This window comes from Aphelocoma coerulescens, chromosome 4 (genome assembly GCF_041296385.1).
Source record: "Aphelocoma coerulescens isolate FSJ_1873_10779 chromosome 4, UR_Acoe_1.0, whole genome shotgun sequence".
NCBI classification, from domain to species: Eukaryota; Metazoa; Chordata; class Aves; order Passeriformes; family Corvidae; genus Aphelocoma; species Aphelocoma coerulescens.
Genome location: NC_091017.1, coordinates 30,301,703 through 30,321,506, shown reverse-complemented (window position 1 = coordinate 30,321,506; position 19,804 = coordinate 30,301,703). Strand labels below are relative to the sequence as shown.

General features: G+C 35.0%; 1 protein-coding gene across 4 annotated transcripts in view; it reads right to left on the bottom strand.

Moving 5' to 3' along the window:
* Nucleotides 1–1,843: 1,843 nt before the first annotated feature.
* Nucleotides 1,844–19,804, bottom strand: part of SEC24B (SEC24 homolog B, COPII coat complex component) — a 46,352-nt gene continuing 28,391 nt past the window's right edge. For all 4 annotated transcript variants that reach the window (XM_069013325.1, XM_069013326.1, XM_069013328.1 and 1 more), the window contains 16 exons: nt 19,105–19,231; nt 18,376–18,485; nt 17,339–17,451; nt 15,818–15,936; nt 15,417–15,472; nt 14,909–15,115; nt 14,421–14,544; nt 13,642–13,800; nt 13,032–13,205; nt 12,274–12,384; nt 10,874–11,049; nt 9,154–9,291; nt 6,867–6,971; nt 5,670–5,762; nt 3,934–4,037; nt 1,844–2,742 (listed from right to left, as the gene is read on the bottom strand). In XM_069013325.1, the coding sequence (XP_068869426.1) occupies nt 2,628–2,742; nt 3,934–4,037; nt 5,670–5,762; nt 6,867–6,971; nt 9,154–9,291; nt 10,874–11,049; nt 12,274–12,384; nt 13,032–13,205; nt 13,642–13,800; nt 14,421–14,544; nt 14,909–15,115; nt 15,417–15,472; nt 15,818–15,936; nt 17,339–17,451; nt 18,376–18,485; nt 19,105–19,231 (2,031 nt within the window). In that variant the 3' untranslated portion in view covers nt 1,844–2,627. The remainder of the gene's footprint in view (nt 2,743–3,933; nt 4,038–5,669; nt 5,763–6,866; nt 6,972–9,153; nt 9,292–10,873; nt 11,050–12,273; nt 12,385–13,031; nt 13,206–13,641; nt 13,801–14,420; nt 14,545–14,908; nt 15,116–15,416; nt 15,473–15,817; nt 15,937–17,338; nt 17,452–18,375; nt 18,486–19,104; nt 19,232–19,804) is intronic.

Here is a 19,804-nt window from a genome sequence, read left to right as displayed (position 1 = left end):
AGTTCCCCTCTCTGTTGTCTCCTCTCCAGGCTGAGCAGGCCCAGCTCCCTCAGCCTTTCCTCACAAGAGATGCTCCAGTCCCCTCATCGCCCCTGTGGCCTCTCTGGACCTGCCCCAGGAGCTCCATGTCTCTCTTGTGCCGAGGAGCCCAGAACTGGACTCAGCACTCCAGATGTGCCCCACCAGGGCTGAGCAGAGGGGCAGGATCACCTCCCTCAACCTGGTGGCAATGCTCTTCCTATTGCACCTCAGGATACCATTGGCCTTCTTGGCCAAAAGGGCACTGCTGGCTCATGGACAGCTTGTTGTCCACCAGGACCCCCAGGTCCTTCTCAGAAAGATACTCTTGCCATGCCTACAGATATTCTATTGATCAAAAGACTAATATCAGTACCCTGAATCCTGAGATGCTTCACATTCAAGATATTTCCATGAGACTGTCTTTTTAAAATTTAAACCAAAGATCAGTCAGAATGGAGATGTGCTCTATAATTAATAAAAAAATAACTATATTCTCTGTGCTGTGTAATAATTTTACTGAACAAATAGCTCTCAAGATGTACTTTTCATAATTTTTATATACAAAAACTATACTAGAAGAATAAAGCTTTAAGAAATGATTTTACAGAATATATTGCAATTAATCATGGCATAACGTGTTCCCAGATATCAATACCAAACACACAAATCAGAAGCATCTTCATGGAGCATTTAAAATGTTATCATGCTCTTCTCATCTTCACAAATACAAATAATTTTTAAGATGCCCCACTCTTCAGCAGCACTTAGCTTTCACCCAATGCACATTACTTTACAAACAAGCACTGAAATCCTGAAGGTCTGATTTCGGGACAACATTCAGCATTGCCTCAGATATTTATTACATGATAAATTAATTTACTAAATGGAAAGTTTCTCTTATGTAATTCTTTGGGTAACTTAAGCACATTTAGTTAAAGACAACACACAAATATAACTTATCTTCTCCAAACAATGAGTTTGTGCTAACATGCAGAGTAACGCTACTTGCGCAATTTAACTGTTGTAGCTTTTAAAGCATTTGCAAACCATAGCTAGTACATTTTTTCCTCGACTACCTGATTCAGGGGCTATAGCAGTTAAAATACAATGTTAGCATTTTCAAGGCTACATTAAATTAAAATGTAATCATACTAATCATCATTTACTTTTTTGTACCTAATTATTCCATCGTAGTCACATTTCATTAAACCAAACAGATAAAGTTCAGAAGACTAAGTATGAGTGATTGTGCTATATGCATTAATTCTAATGTGTCTCTAAAAAAAAAAAAGCCAAACAAAACCATCCCAACTTAAACCAATTAAAAAAAATCTGTCATAAATCTATCAAAAAGCCCAAAACCTTGAGTTACCAAAACATTAGCAAGAACAAAGCTTCTGAAATATGCAAATGTGATTACATTTTGAATTTTGTCATTTTAAAGCCTTTACTTTCACTGATGTAATGCAATTAATTTTTACATCCCTTCTTGTTTTTCTTTAGATCACAGCAGAATTCATATCTTCAAGTGTGAATGATTACCCACGCTTACTCTAAATGGCAGACAACACAAGTTACAGAAACCTGGACCAAGACTACAGCAGTTACAAAATGCAAACCAAGGTTAACAGATATGCCTCCTTTAGGATAATACATAAGAGGTTTAGGAACTCTGAATCAAAATTCATTTCAGATTATGTAGTGTTTTCTCCTCCCTTCCATAGGTCTGTGAAGTAGGGTGGTAAACGTTCTCTTCAATATTCAGTTCAGTAAGAGTTTAGCTGCAAAATGATTATAGTTGCATAAATATAAAACCACATGATAAAGCAAAATATTTTAATTAGTAAGCCAATCATAAATAAATTCACCTAAAATTAACAGAAGCAGCAGCTGTATTCCTTCTACATTGATACTTTTTTTATCATGTTTTAATAGTCAACTTCATTGTCTAGCCTGGGACACAACAATTCATCATCATCGAGCACTCAACAATTCTGCACAATGAGCTAGGTCTTTTTTTTTAGTTACATTTTTTACATTTTCTTTACAAATGTAATACTTATGTACATTATATATTTTATTTCTACAATTGATTTACTTTACTGAAACTCTACAACTTTCACAGGGAATTTGCTGAAGTCTTTAGCAAATATGAGTCATTCCTTTTAAAAAGAAATTCATATAAACAACCAACATACATTACTGCCCTTTCTCTGTTAAGGATTTGGATCTGGAAGGGCTACTATAATAAATGTAAGAAAAAAGGCTTTACCTAATTGTACATTTTGTTAAGAAATATCATCCCACATAGCTACATAAATTCACCAGCTTGCAATAAACAGAGCACCATACCGCTGCACAACTGGAAACGTGTACAAACCAATTTTAAAGTTTACTAGTGAAACAGCTTCATCACTTGTAGCATTTTTAGACTGAAGGAAATCTGCAAAATTCTTTTGGAAATGTATACTCCTTTAGCTGTAAAGCTTCCAAAACAGTGCTGGTCACTGTATATTGTGAAGAACAAGCATCCACTTCTGTAACTTCCCATATGCTTCTCTTGGCCCATGCTTCTGTCTGAAGTCAGACTTTTTCCTCTGCCTTGGTCACTTACAAATCTGCTGTTGAATATTAAGTAGGAATTCATAATATGAAAAAGCTGCTTCTGTCCGATCCTCAATTAAATGCTGAAAAAAATCTGTTTTGGCAGGATTCTCATCTCTGAAAGAAGAAGGGAAGATATTGAGCAAAATCAAACTTCGAGCAAAAAAATCCACTGCAAATTCAAACAGAGGGATAAGTTCTAATAAATTGCTTACTGTCATTTGGAATATAAATTCAGTCCAAAGATATTACAATTGCAAATAATCCAAAGCCTAGAAAAACACTTGAAATTTGCAATACACTATCAAACAACAGCATCTTTTTAAGTATATAAAATGGTAGAAAAGCAGGTGAAATACAGCACTTAAAATATCTTGTAGAAACACAAAACAGGAAATGTAAAAATTCTTTTGTTTTTGAAGCTAACAAATATGCTGGTGGCAATGAAAAAATGCAAAAATTCCACCTCTGCTTACATGTAATCTCAATCCCCTCCCCAGACTTTCTTGGCAACAGAATAGAAAAGGTAAACATGTCAAAGACCTAGTATCCAAAATTATTGCTCCCATAAAAATTTGCTGGGACACAGTCCTCTGTTCTGGTATTGTGCAGCATGCAGCAGAGCTCTCCTATCTATTATGGTCTCTCAGAACTTCTTGCAAGTCAAGCAGCAGCCACAATGCCAACAGCTCAAGATCTTCAGTCCTATATTTCAGCATCATTTCTCTGTGCAAATCATGATACTCTCTAAAATGTGATCTCCCATCTGGCTCAGTAAAATGAGTACTTTACAAGTGAAATGTAATCTCAAGTATAACCACTTTAGAGAACTTAAACCTCCTTAAGCAGGTCATGGCTTGAAAAGGCTTCAGAACTTGCCTCATCTATCATAAATCAACTCCTATCCTATAGATTTCAGTAACAAATACATACAATTATTAAACCATTTACAGATTACTAACTCTACTTGAATCTTTTTTATGTGCATATAATGAAATTGTAAATGCTATACTGGAAACTAACCTGGTTAACACCATTGATCATAAGGACATGCACTGTGGTTTAGTATATTCCTAATATAAAAATACGGAACTAATTCCTACCAATAAAATTATTAGCATCTGAATTTACACTAGATTCAAAGACAACCTTTGTCACTAGACAGTTTTAGAAACAGCACTGTATCAGCTGGGAAGATAATGTTATTCAGTTTCTTCCAGACAGATATACTCACTTTTCATCAGTCTTAATTAGAAATTGTAAATACAAGTTTCTAGTAACAAGTCAGTACATAACAGGAATACTTACTTTATTACTTGAAGAACTGGACTTAAAGGTCTACTATCTCTAAGCCACGATATAAAAGATCGTGTCCTTTCTGAAGAAGGTGCATCCACCTCAGGAAGCTGTGTCTGGTTGAAGGTAATTGAAAGAAACCATCACCTTTTATGATCGAAACTATTAAAAAAAACCTGATCCTGGAAGTTGTAACATGACTTAAGCCACAATTTCTATCAAGAAATTACCAACCATGGATTAACATACACAAATGTTTTTCTTCAGTTTAAAGGACAACACCTCACAGTATCTGTGGTGCGCTGCTATCTAGGAAAGTGTACATCTTATACTGTGTTTTAAGTGCAAAAGATTTTAGACAGCAAGGTCATCTTTTCAAAATGCTGCTTTTGCAGTCTTCTTGCCTGTATCTTCCTCTGTCAATCAAGTTTCTACATGTTGCACTTTGCATCACTGAACAAACAAGAAGTGAAATCTCAATTTTATGTAAATATCAATGGAAAGATGCTACTGGACTATCTGGTTAGGGAATAAGCTGAAAAAAATAGACTTAAAAAGACATGAGCAATTCACTGAGCTAAATACACCAACTCTTCAGCCAATTTGACACTTTAAGACAATTAACATGGCATAAAGGAATTTATTTCAGTTAAAGTAGTGCCACTGCTACCTTTGTAGAATGAGGGCATAATTTAAAAGAAAAGATAATTTTATGTAAGTTCTTGTCTCATTTTCATTATAATAGATGCTATATAACCATTAGAAAAAAATTCTCCTCCTTCCGTTATCCAAGTTCTTCCTGGAAGCTCTATTAACTAATACCACCAGCTGGTCATAGGGGACAGTTCTAAATAGCTAATACATGCAAAATGCAAAACTCTGAACAAGCAGTCCAGTTTTACAGTAGTCTTATAGCTTACCACTCTTAACCTGTTCTTCACTTTCCTCCTTGATACTATGCAACTATAAACAGAAAATATCTACCTATGTGTTTTTATACTAACATATTTTTGCTACTATCTGGATACAACCATTTGATTCTGAACTTCCCTAGAGTGTCTTAAAAGGGTCCATCCTTACCTGCCAATTGTTGACATTATGGAATCACTACTCACTGAAGAGGAGACTTCTCTTTAATTGCTGCTCTGTTTCATGCACTAGACTATAGGTACAGTTTATAACATAAAAAGCCCTCCACCAAAACACACATCCAAGAGTCTTTGATGTTCTAATAGCTAACATTTTCTCTTCTTAACACTGAGTCAAGTCTTGGAAGCTGAGCAAAACTTAACTTTTACCATTACTTACAAGCCTATTGTGTCATACCACAGATTTGGTATCTTACACCAGGTTCAAAGAACCCAAGACTTCTGAAAACTATGGTAACTCCAGTCTTAATCATTAGCACATCTGAATAGATAATTTTTGTATTCATCCTGTGAAATTACTTCCTATTCATGTGAAAGCACACATGGTTCCATTAAAATAATAAAAGCAGTTATGTTATAGAGCAACTGTTTGGCATTTCATGAATGCTAAAATTTACACGTCTACATTCTTTCCTTGAAAGCATCTGACAACTTCTGTCTGGCTCCTATGAAGCTAACGAGGTTAGAAGGTACCTAACTAGAAAAAAAACCAACCTAACTCATAGTTACATAATTAAAAACTGAAAATGCAGGAATAAATAGATTAAATGAACATTCCAACTGTAAACACTATAGAGGTCAACTCATTAAAATGCCTACCATTTTCTGTGGCACTGATGCATAGTTTGGGTATCCAAGGACATCTTTTATGAAGTTGTTATCACAGTTTTTTCCAATCCAAAGGTAAAAAACCTGTAAGATGTCAGAATCAGATTTAGTAAAGGCCCTGCAAACATTTTAGAGAAACAGGCAAGTGGTGCTGCAATAGGAATAATACCAGAATAGGAACTTCCATGCAAATGAATCACTTAAGTGTTCCAGTTGCAATTCATACATACATGTCTATATTCATAAGTAAGCATGAAAATAATCAGTAAATTGGTAACACTTAGAGAAAGGTCATTAAATATAAGAAAATATATAGGTAGAATTCAAATACTGAAAGAATGAGATTGCAGGACACATTTATAATGGAACAGTTAATGTAGAATTCAAATACTGAAAGAATGAGATTGCAGGACACATTTATAATGGAACAGTTAATGTAGTAACTTCCCATGTTACCTCCTTAAATGAAACCCCTCAAATTATTTGAAGTCACACCACTCTGTTGGTTACTGCACACTGGCTTCCCAATCTAAACATGTCCTAGTAAAGCACCAATTATCAAAGCTTATTGTAGTAATTATTTCAGAGGCCTGGAGACAAAAGTTTTACCTTCACACTCAGCCCTGAAGTGATTCAAGGTTAAAAGCATCTTCTAGACTGCCACTGGAGTAGCATAATGCTTTATCCAATTGAGTGTTTCAGTGCAACTGCTACAAATACCCTAAGCTGTATCTACAGATTTTGTTCACTCTCCAATTCCCTCTCACTCACAACTCTTATATAACACAGGCCACAAATCATAAACCCACTTTTTGTGGGTAACTGAGAACATTCCTGCAACAAGTGTTTTTTTAAATACTCTTAGTATATGCAATTTTATAGCCATTAAAAGAAATTCTGGAAAATAAAAATCCTTAAATTCCAGAAAAAACACCTCAGTGTGAACTCTCGGTATATTGTGATCAGTCTTGCATGAAAAAAAATTAACCTCTATAGCATCAAAGATACTTCTCAGATCAAAATATGAAAGCTTTTCACTGGAACAGATTTCTGTCAGGTTACCTGGAATGCTGATTCACAACACTTATTGCTGAGAGCTGACTGGTTTTAATAACACAGCAGGCATTGCATTTTCTTTTCCCCCTTAAATTTTTTTTTAAAAAATGAATGTGTAAAATTTTAACTTACTGAACCACAATCCATAAGAAAAGCTCCTTCTCTTGTCAACTTCTCTGCAGACAACTTCTGAAGAGGTGGCTGAGGAACAACTCTGTCATTTACATGTATTGTAGTCTGTAACAAAAAACCCAATAACACTAGAATTTTACCTTGAAAGGTAAAACAAAACAGGAAAAGCACCTTTAATCTCTAGTAAAATTTTGAGGATTCTCATATAACAAAGTACTACATTAAGCCTAAAATGATTATGTGCAAAGAGCTCTAGAATGTTACTTATTCTAAAGGCTACTTTAATACCTAAAACATAATAATGCAAGTTAATTTAAGTTGCTTATGTAACATTTTTGATGCTACAAATGTCAAAATTTCAAAAGAATTTCTGGTGTTGACACTTAAATTTTTCTCAAACAACTTCTGTTTTTTTTCCATTGCATTCAATTTCACTAGAAATGTTGCAAGAGCAGAAGACCATCAAATTCTACTCCCTACACAGAAGGGTTCAGTATTTAACTGCACTCAGTTAACAGGAAGTCCCCTGATTTAACATCCTCCCTGAAGTGATCCTTGGGTTCGTCCCCAGAGCACTATGACTGATCTGATTAAAGAATCTGGCTGTTTGCATTTACATTATTAAAAAATACCTCACCTTCCTCCCCAGCAATAAACCAAACAAAACCAATAATAAATAAAAAAAAATGAACCCAACACCCCAGTATTTTCAGATTAAAGCCGCTTTCCCCTCCAATACAAAAACAGGCCAGGTATGTCAAGTATCTCTGAAGCATTCTGCAAATAGTACAGGGAAAAAATAGTCTACCAACTAACCACTGTCCATGTAGTAAAAGATTATTAAAAAGAAATCAGTATTTAAAAAAATTCCTACTATAATGCCCCAGATTTGCAGCTTTTGGGGATTTATACCAAATTATGAAAATCAAGCTACTGAATTCCACTTGGGAAAGTTCCAGTCTTTACTCAATACTTTCAAGAATCACGTCTTAAGAGAAAAGAAAACCAACAAAAACATTTAAAAAGAATACTGTAATATATCACACAGAATTTTTTAAAGAAACAAGAAATTGAAGAGCAGCCTTTGTCACAAATACTTTAAATGGAAGTAATACTAAATGGCAGATTAGCATTCTGTTATGACTTAAAATGTGATTTGTCAATTAATTCCAGTAGGTAAAATAAGCCTTATTTTTTGTATTATTGTTCTCAAAATAACTGATCTAAAAGCCTTTGTTAATAAAACTGGATCTTCTAAAGACACTGCTGATTCTTTACAACACAAGCACACTGAACACACTGTTTCAATTTAAGTGCCACAAAAAGAACTTTACAAGGCCAGTTGAAGTTGGTATCTCAAAGACTGGGAGGGGTGAAGTATAAAAAGACTAACTCCACTGAAGAATACTGAGTTTAGACTCACCTATTTGAGTTTATGAAATACCTTAAAAGAAGCTTTAAGACTACAAATAGCTCAGAGGTTGTGCTGAACAATACAACATCACCACAAGAGAAACTATTCAGTTTACCATATAATCTTGTATCACTTAGAAACAAACTCCTACATATACTTTTCCAAAACTAGGGACTAAAAAACTCCTAAAATCTTACTTATAAAACCCCTTATTTTTGCAATTATAAATAACTTTGACCTTAAATAAAATTCCATCTTGCTTCTTGCTATTAAAAAAATGCATCCATTTCCTAGGCTATGTCTATAGAGGATGAATTAATAAAACCTGGTTTTGTACACGGAATACTTTCTCAGTCTGATCATAACCATGTAGAAGTACAATTCTGTTTTATCCACTTCAGTCAGAAACCACTGGAAGGTTATTGCAGGCAACTGTATCTGATTTCTGTATGGAAAACCCTGAATCATCCATCAGATCTACTACACCCATTTACCACAGACAGTGCTAACTAATAAAAACACACTGAAGATGTTTCCAATACATAAAGTTTTCTTTACTTTCTTTGTATAATAAGAAATTATGGAATTACTGTTTCCAATACATTAAGTTTTCTTTACTTTCTTTGTATAATAAAAAATTATGGAATTACTGTGGTCATTGAAACAAGATGAAGTAAACCACAGTTCTGCTTATACCACACTACCATACTTGGAACTCAAAACTTGAAAAGAATGTTTTTGATTTTTTTTTTTATAACTTCATGAAAATGCTCTGTTTATATTACAATAACAACATAAAATTACTGCAGCACAACACCAAGTCTAACGGGCCATTAAAACTAGAAAATGCTATAACCAGGCTTCATACATTACCTCATCAGTCAACTTGTCTATTCTGTACAAGTTGGGGTGTATCATCTTCATCAAATGAACAAGAGGCTGGCTCTTCATCTGGCACATTGCATAGACACGATCATCCAAGCGTGTACTTGTGCCTGTTCTGAAGGCTTTCTGCAGGAGAACAACATCACTACTCAAACAAATCCTGTATTTTATGTCACGTGTAGGAGTGCATTTCAGATTTCTGAAACTGTCAATCAAAGGTGGCAGAGCTTTTGTATAAAAATGTATCTTATTGATAGAATCTTAATCATAGACCTTGAGCAGAATATGTTTAAAACATAATCCACTGTCCCTTCTTACTGATGAAGGGGAATAAGTTTCTCCCTCAGTTTGTCTAAAATTTGCATGCAATTGGACCAGCATTTCTCATTTTTATTCTTGACAGATGATACTGGCCTGTGAAACTCACCAATGCAAGCTATCACATGAAAGATATGAGACAAGCAGAGTTCAGGCAAGGTACATACGTGCACAAGATTAACTCAATTTACAGTAGTGAGAATTCAGTGTTAAGGAAAAGCTTTGGAAGGGAAACATACTTTCATGTTTCATAGGAGAAACTAGACTGCCATAGGATAAAATTTTTTTTAACTCTCTCCTAATGAATTTTTCAGATTTCCTTTAGAAGCAACTGCTACACAATTGCTGTGAGAAGCAATACAATGAAGTAAACATCACATTGTGACTCAATGGAGAACATTCCTATGATTAAAATTCATATTCACTTCTACAACAAAACTAAGGACATCACTCCTCCTTGGTTGCCACAAGCATTTTGATTTTGGTTTCTCTATGTTTTACTATTGTTAGTAAAGATAAAAAAAACCCCAAACCTAAACAACTTTTCTCAACCACTCTAATTTCTGTCTTTTACACAGATTTTCTTGATAATAAATGGTCTGCTTTTTCCCCGTCATTAACTGCATTTGTTATGCAAGTATCAAAAGATCATAATCAGTATACTAGAGACTGAAGAAATCACTAAGCTGAAGAAAACTATGGTTAGATCTCTTACAAAACTTATATAAAGGTTTATTCATCGTAAGAGAACCAAGAACTGACAGACATGAAAAGTTTAAAGATGTGAGATTTATTCGTAACAAAACCCTGCAGGAAGCTCTCTCTTTTTAAGTATGATGTTCAGTAAGCCAAACAAAGATATCATTAAAAAAAAAAAAGTAGTAACTACTTCTATGTGAACTTTCAACTATATCACTTCAGTTTCTGTAATAAATTTCACTGTATCTCCATGGAAACTCATTTTTCTTCTTGGAACTTTAAACTACAAAAACTATGTATTGAAAAATACTTGACTTGTTTTTGCATCATAAAATAAAAATGAAGAAGTACTAATAAGAAGTTTCCAACAATCTTAATGGGCTACACTAATTAGCCGCCAAAATCTGAGAAATGCTAGTTGTAAATTATATATTTATTTTCATTGTAAAACAATTTAAAACAAAACATAAGAAATTCAAAATTAAGAAAACTAATAAATGGTTCAGACATTAATAATTTAAAATAAGCTACTACAGTCATCTTCTACATTAAAGTCCTGTCTGCACGAAGATGATAATCCAATTTCCATAATTTGAGAGAAGTGCAGACATTGCTTGACTTAGAACTGAAGAATTCCTCAAATGGAACAACAAACTAAACATCAAACAGTAATCCACTAGATTATACATACCTGTTTGAGAAGAGCCAAAATATAGAGTGGAAAGAGCTTGAGGGAAGTTGGTGCTATCAGCATGGACTGCTGCAGATTTGAGGCAGTTGACATATATGCTGCCAAGGAGTCCACCACGGCATTGACTAAGGCATCTCTTGCATCTGCAAGGCTGGATGAAACCGAGCGATCCACAGCTGGTGGGTTAGAAGGAGGCAAGAAGTTACTAGAGATGGCCTCACTCATTCCCTAGAATTTTGAAAATTTTAGTAGTGCTTCTGGGTTATGTTTTCAGACTAAAAATCCCCCAAACCACATCTGTGTTCCTACTTTTTTTAGGAGTAAATTAGATGACTGTCCATAAAGGAACTCACTTTCACAATGTGAAAAGATAGTGTGGCTAATTTTGGCTCCATAGTTTGTACTCTTGGAGAATTAAAAGAAATTTTTAAAGCAATCATACAAAGTGGAGTCTAAATATAAATCCTGCTTTAAACCTTATACAAACAACTTAGCTATTGTTGAAATGTTGTTGCCCACCCTCCAAGACAAGATTTGCAGCAATTAATTTTGATTTTTTTTTTTTTGCCCCCCCCCAAGATATTTCTTCCATTACTTCAGTGGCATAATTCTGATTAGTGTAAGTGCACTATGTAAATGTAAATCTTTCTCTGTTGAGCAAGGGCTGCAAATCCTTTGGTTAGAGGAAGCCACCTGCTGGACTGAATGTGTATTTAAGAGGAGATCACAGAAAGGTTTGGGTTGGAAAGGACCTTAAAGATCATCTAGTTCCAATCCCAAAAGACACAGAATTACAATGTATTTCTTGTAATTGATTTCACTATTAATATACAATATAGCACATACTAAAATGCTGCACAGAGTCCTACATATTTAACAGCTATGTCTATGAAACAGCTACTTATGACCCACAAGTAAGGGATAAGTAAAAGTCCTCAACCTAGCAACAGTAGGATAGAGGGATGGAAAACCAGTACTTCAGACAGACTGTTGCCAGAAGTTCCTTTTTAGTCTCCAGCAACCCACTAAACTGAATCGCTGTTTCTTAAGTAGTCTTAGAATGCTAAAGTTTGAGTGAACAACAATGATAATGACGATACAAAAATGAGAGTTTTGATCCAAGTATGTTATGATTCTTTGTCCTTTACTAACATCCAGAGAACAAAGAAAGAAGGCTCCTTTTAAAAGATTAAAGTCATCTAAGTATTCAGAACAAGGAATATTTCAGTTTGCAGTTTCAGTACAAATTTGGGTTTGTCATCTTTTGCACTCACAGGCTTCAGTGTGCTGCACTCCAACCTTTTCTATAATATCCAGGCTTTGCTCACTACTTCATTTAAATGACTGGCAAAATTAGGAAAGTGAAAAAAACCATGTGAATCTCTCTGGTCTCTACTCACCCATGTTTGCTAAGAGGCACACGACTGCTTGTACATCTGCTCCTGCATACACATCAGACAGGGAACTCACTACGGGCAAGCAAAGTGTGTGCACTCGAATTCGACGCTCACCTAGAGAAATAAGTGGAGAAATCATTATGACTTCTCTCCTGGTAGAAGTAAACAAATTCAGTCATTACAGTATGTCCTCCCATCTAAGATGCACCCATTCTAGAAAACATACCAGTCAGGAAATTGCTGCAACACTGTCTCCCAATCCTGTGTCAATCTGTTCAAATTCTGCTCTAAAGCAGCTCAAATTGGTAACACAAACTAGCAACATTCACAATAGGTGTCTTGATCCTACAAACAAATACACTGATATCCATACCAAAATTTTGTGGCATCTTCCACCATAGAAATTAGCTGCTATTCTTTATGCCCACCCAATGTAGAACTGCAGCTTGTTCCAATCCATCCGTCTGTGCATTTGGGCCAAGTGCCTGCCAAACATGTTACTGCTGGTAACAATGGCCAGACTTTTAAGTAAAAGAGTCGTGCTGAATCAGTACTATGTCAGATGGAGATGAAATTTTCACACTGAAACAGAATTTGTACGGATTTCCAGTGTGTGATTAACTGCCAAGTAGGCTTACTAGCTCTGACAAGATCCTCGTAGGGTACAGAGCACAACAAAAGGCTTTGTAACTAACTATACAAACATTACATTATAAAAAGAAACAAAAAGCCCACTGACCAATTAATTTGAATTTATTTACCTTTGCTGGAAGTATACAAAAGAGCTGTTTGAAAACAAACCAAAGATGTGTCAGTCAGACTTTCCTCTATGGACATTTGTACTGCAAATCCAGCATCAGGATTGACATTGGCAAGGGACAGTAAATCAGTAGATCGTACAAAAAAATTCCCATGGAAAGTGTGTATTGAAAGACCTAGAAGCAGATTCAATAATTCAGAGTGAGGTTAAAACAGCATAGAAAACTCTTATCAATAACTAAAACCCACAGCCCTCACGCTAAGGTTTAAGAAAACAGTAAAAATTCTATCATGTAGAACCAATTAAATGAATCATTAGACATTTCAGCAAGATCCTGTAGAGTTCATGTTCAATTCTGAACACTCCAAAGTGTTCCAAGTCCAAAATTATGCCCTTACACTACACATGTCAACTTACAGTGAGATGGTACCATCAACTAAAAAACAAAACAAGAAAACACCAAAAGCTAACTTGACATAAAGAAGGTAACTATCTTACTCTTGAAAGAAAAATAACATTCAATTTGATGTTGCTTAAGACTAAGCACAATCAAAATGATTGCTAACACACCTACACCAACCTTTCCATATGAATCAGTATTTAAGACATACCTTTCGTACATCTTATGCGCATAACTGCTTCAAATCCAATCTTTCTTGTAAGGTATCTTTTCAGGTCTTTTTGCAACTTTTCAGCCTGAGCAGGATTATGGGTACGATGGAAAGATGGATAGTAATAGATGCATCCAGCAGAATACTTAGACATGCAAGCTGTGAAGGAAGGAAAGATACAGTTAAGAAGTAAAACTGTAATGTGAAATCAGGACAAAAAATTGTGTCCAGATTTCCACAAGTCACATCTATGTTCATCTTCTCAATATCACCCACATCTGTAAGACAGTGAGAACTGTCCCAGACTCAGACCACTGAAAACAGAAATGAACCACCCCAATACATAATGACCTAATTATACACCAAGCTCAATAAGCATCCTACCTTTGGCAGCTAAGACTGAAGTGCTTGCAGAAACATCTAATAGTGTAGAGGCAAAATTATGTGTGTGTGCAGAGACAAATCTTGGATAATTACTGAAAGATGAAAACTCTGTTCTACCCCTATAATTAAACTTCATTTATTCCTTGCCATGTTTCTGTTTCCTGTTCTTGAGCAGGAGAATACTTCTCATTTAAAACTTTGAAATCCTAGAATAAGTTGTCTGATACCACCACTGTAATACTTCTGTTCTTTACTTCTATCAACTTCAAAGTCAATTCCTTTGCAACATGAGCTGCAATTACAGACATGCTAAAATATTTACATGATTTAAGAATTCTTGAGGTAGCCTATGCTTCTGAAGAGAGACAACAGTGCAGAAAGAGGGTACTCCTTACCAAGAGAAGCTAGATCAGAATATTGTGAACTTAAGAGAAATAAATCCACAGCAGTCTGCTGGCCGGAGCAGTCCAGTGCCAACTTCTTATAAAAGTCTGTTGCTGGACCAAGATGCTGGACCACCTTTAGTGAATAAATCATACAGGGAAGAGTTAAGGCAACAATCACGGTTTTTAGACTTCATGGAACAAAAGACGTACTATTCAGCAGCATCTGAGTAACTGGTCACAAACCAATCACAAATATTTGCAGCTTCTTTTGCTTGCCAAGAAAAATGATGCACCAAAGGCCAAAAGACAGCTCACACACTTCAAAACAACACCACCCATACATGTATAAACTAGTGATCTTAAATGCATAAACACAGACATAATTAAAGTTTAGTGAATTGTTATAAAATAAAACCAAGCATTGATCTGCAGAACTATGCAAGTCAGAAAGACATGGCCAGTCCTTAGTCTCTTGAAATTAGTAGTAAGGTTTTTACCTTTGTGCTTGACCTTTGATTGGGATCTTCTCTGGAATGCAAAAGCCCCGCTCCCAAAGACGGTAACTGGGTTTGAAACACGGAGATCCGACCACCCGTTGGAGACATCAGTTTAAACGCAGCCTGAAGAGCAGGGCCCAATGCACTGTGTGTTTCTCTAGTATTGGTGAACATATTTGGTAATGCATTCAGTAGATCTTTTATCAGCTGCAGAACAAATGAGATTTTGTAAGTTTGACATTTTCTGCTGTTTCTAAAAAGCTGTATTGCCATGACTGAAGTGGAAGAATTAGTACCAAATAGTTTAGTTTTAACACACTAACGAAAACAAAGTTGTAATTTTAAAAGCTATGATGTATCAAAGAAACAACATGTAATAATTCCATAATGAAAAATTAGCATTGGAACTACATATCATGAAGATAAGCTTGAATTCAAAGTTTAACACGAGCATCTATTTTGAACATTTAACACCTTAAATTTAATGATGTATTTTGAGCAATCATACCTCTTTGCTTTCATGGAGATTTACAAGTAAACTATCTGGTGTAGGTAGGAAAATATCTGTAGAGAAAAGAAAAAAACTTTTTTATTATAAAAAGGTAACACTAAAATAGAACAAAACATTTCATTGCCCACTGCTATACACACACACCACAAAACAGTCTACTTTTCTAATATGTGTGTTAGAGAGAGTAATACAGTCTATACAAAGCTTGTCCTATTCAAAGCAAAATTAACCTTTGAATTTCACATTTTAAACATGACCTACTCTGTAGTTAGTGCAAGACTATTTTTCAAAAAAATACTCTGTAAAATACCAAATAGTTGAGAGATTCTAGCCTTCGTTCTGGGAAAAAATAAATAATAGGTTTTCAAAAATTCAACTCCCATTTTCTTTTTACTTACCATCAATATCTGAGACAATCAGCATCTGAGGCTGTGATAAACCTTCTTGCAAGTTGTAAAACTGAACAGTGCTGTCAAACGTTATGAACCCTATTCTTGTTCTTGAATCTCCAGGCAGCCTGAAGCAATTAAAAATAAACTATTAAGCCCTAAATCTCTCTCTCAAGGCATAAAGATACTCAGGGCTCCTGCTGATGTTAGCAGAAACTCAGTTCATGTGTAAAGAAGTGAAGGGAGAACATAAGAAGGGAGATCTGAAGCATGAACACAAGCAATATCCCCTCAATATTTTCTGAAAAGCTGGGGTAATGACATAGTTTATGAAACCAAGTGTTACAGACAAGCACTCATTATTAATTGATGTTTTGTTCCAAAAGAGAACTTTATAGGTTCATTTAAATGTTACACTGACACATGAAAGAAGGCAGCCTTCTCAGTTCTTTAATAGAAAACATTGCATTGTGCTCTTTCCTAATTCAGAGCCCCCCCATTCACTAATGTAGTTAGTGTAGCTGTAGTTAGAGAGTACTTACAGCTCTAAGCCAAAATCCAATGTCTCTACAACGCAATATACTTACTTCTCATGTGGACCATATTTCAGTGTATGGCAGGCATAATACAAAATTAAAGACTACATGGGATTTCTCAAATAAAATATAAAAAACATCATGAAGTGCTGAAAACCATGACAGTGACCAAAAGCAGTAGAGGCAAATATTGTTGTTACCATCTGGGTATATAAATCAGGTGGATGCACTGATTTTCTTGTAGACTTTGCATGGGATTTTATGAATTTTCCTAAAATAATTAAGCATGTTTCTGAGAATCTGTTGACAAAACAGCTGTAAAAAACTGAACAAAGAAAGACTGAACCAAAAAATTGAAGTGAAGATTTTTAATGTATATGTTGGTTTCTTCATGAGAAAACCAAGTTCCCCAAGAAAAACTTGTAGAAAGGAATTTTCAAGGCAAGGCCTCCACAGGATTAGCTGTCAAAAGGCATGAACACAGTGAAGCTCATTAATACTCGCTCAAAAAGCACGAGCAACAGTCCCATACATGCTGTCCCAGTGCAAAACTGAAAACACACAAAAATTGGCACAGGTAGATCTGGGTAACTGTGATCCAAAAAAACCAAACTGACAACACAATTCACCTAGGCAGTCTCACTCTCATGGTTACAATAATCCAGTTTGCAGCACCTCAGACATTTCAGCACAAGAACCAGACAATTTAAGCTCTGTAATTTATTATTTTTTTTGTTCTTGGCAGGGGGGAAGAATGCAATTTAAAAATCTTTGTACAATCAACATGTTGTTAGAAGTTACAGCTAAATATTCCTTGCAGATAAATAAGTAAATTATATGCAGATACACACGCCAGGAAGAAATTCCAGGCCATGGAACTTCTGCTCTTTAGGGACAGAATGTTTAGACACTTTGAAATTTCCTTCAAAATTTAAATTTACAATTCTTCATAACAACATGTTAGCTGATTTGAAAAGGTTATTTATACTCTTACTTGTCTAGGTTTTCCAGCAATGACTGGCAGACTATTGTCAAATATCCAGCTTCCACTGCATTATGAGACACATCTAAAACAAATAAATATACCGCAGGCTGAGGAGGACGAAGCTACAAAGTAAAAAAAAAAAACAAAACAAAACCACTCAAAAATCATATTCAAAGAAATGTTAAAAGTGATTAGTCATTAGAAAGGGAAGTAGGAAAAGGGAATACTTAGAAAAATGCAAGGTATACATTATGAAATAAAGGTAATTTACTAAACAATATGTGGATAGATTTAACCACAATCCCCAGTGGTTAGTAACTGCCATTTGTAGTTAACATAAAATGTTATACTTCAGGAAAAAAAAAGGGTGTTTTAGTCCCTCCTTCCAACAGTCAAACATGATGAAAGATATGGACTCCCATCTTTTAAATTCCATTGTTCTTTCAGTACATGGACAATGTGATCCATTAAACAGGGTTGAAGTATTCTACCTACATCCTTCCCCCAAGAATAGGATGTGTAACAAGCTCTGTTTATTCACCGTTCAATGTCTCTGCCACAGTGTTTCAATTCAAAGACAAGAGAACAATTTATTTTTGCTGCTGCTAATAATGTCATTATGAACTAGGTTTTTTCCCCACTATCACAGCAATTGTAAGCTGACTCCTAATAAGAAACATTTCTTCACAACTACTAATTAGAAATTTGAAGCTGAATTAATTTGCTTATTATTCTATTACTGGTCTTTCAAAACCTCCTCAAAATGAGGGAGAAAGGCAGAAATTACACTGCATCAGATTCAAATCTGACTGTGCCACATTAAACTACACTGGATTACAACATACACTGAATTACCTTTAACTGAAAAGCTTCTGACTGCGTACATTAACCAAAATTCAAAATATGAATTTAACTATTCCTTGGTGTTAAGAGGAGCTTCACAGGAAAATTAATACACATCACAGGAGCAGTATGCAACATTAATTTCAAGCACTATTATATTAATATGCAATTGCTGTTGAAGCTACCACGAAAACTTTTTTTACCATATAGTCTGAGGAAGCAATGAATTCCACTGTAGAATTTTGCACCTCTGGCCGTTTGTGAGGCTCTCCATAAGACCGTGTCAGAGGATTATACATAAATTCTTCAGGAACTATTAAAAAAAAATTCCCCCCAATACAGATTATATTTTTGTCAGCAAATAAAAACCGTTATTGCAGCTACAACCAAAGTAATGTGGGCACATTTCAATTATTGCACCAGCAAAAAATTCACATTACGGATACATAAAACAAAGGAATATTTCAAATATCTCAAGCATATCTTTAACATCAAAGTTCAGTAATTAGAAAGGTTTTTTTTGAACAACAATATATTCCCAACTATAAAACAGCAATGCAAGTGAGCATTTCACAACGAGCAGCGATCTGTACTGTTCCTCATAACCTCTGGCCTGGATTGCAGTTGTAGCTGTTACCGTGTTTCCATTTGCATATTGCAGCTGCAGTCAGTGGGATTAGCTGATTTCATTAGACAAGTAATCAGCATAATATGAATACATTTTCTTCGTCTCCCTGAAGATTGCAAAACAATCTTTTGCTTCAAGAAAATGCACAACACATCTGACTTAAGATGTTTTTCAAAATCTCTGGATCATAAGAACACTGTCACTATAGTCTATGTTTTAATCTGAAGTATCCCATGGACTGATACAATGCAAATACTTGAAAGAGATTCTATAAATGCAAGCATCTCCCGTGACCGTCACTTACCATCATTAACTCTATAGCACAGGTTGCATTTCCACCGCCTTTGATCAATGAAAGAAACAAAAGGGTTGATATAAGTCCTGCAGGATCTGCATCTCACTATTGTGCTTGATGTTATTACTGGTAATTGCTAAAAAGAAACAATGAAAAGCTGTCACAAAGGTATATAATACATTTTATGGAAAACATCACTGTGCAGTACAGTTCATAAAAGCTTTGTAAGACTACATTTTCTATCATCTTTCCTTTTAGCTGTTTAGTTCAATTTCATAGAGCAATTATTATGTCTACTAAAAACAATAGCCCATTTAAAATCAAAAGAAATAACATTTAATTATTGCCATAATCTAATCTCAAAATCAAAGATGTAGTAAGATCTTAAATGAAATTATTTTAAATTCAGCTACTATGGCAAAAGGAATAACGACAGATAGGACAACTCTGAGTGGCTCTGTATGAAATATGACAGACAGCAAACCTTACACAAAGAACACACATTTTATAAAAGGAAGTTATACCAGACAGTTATTCACATTTTTACGTAAGTGCTAATAAATTATATTGAGAGGAGTTGCTTAACAATTATGAATATAGCTTCACTCTTACATTGTGCTTACATTCTATTGACAGCAAGTATCAGGCCAGTCACCCATTCAACCCAAGCACCTCTCTCCAGGAGAGCTCTGTGAACACCTTTTCAAGA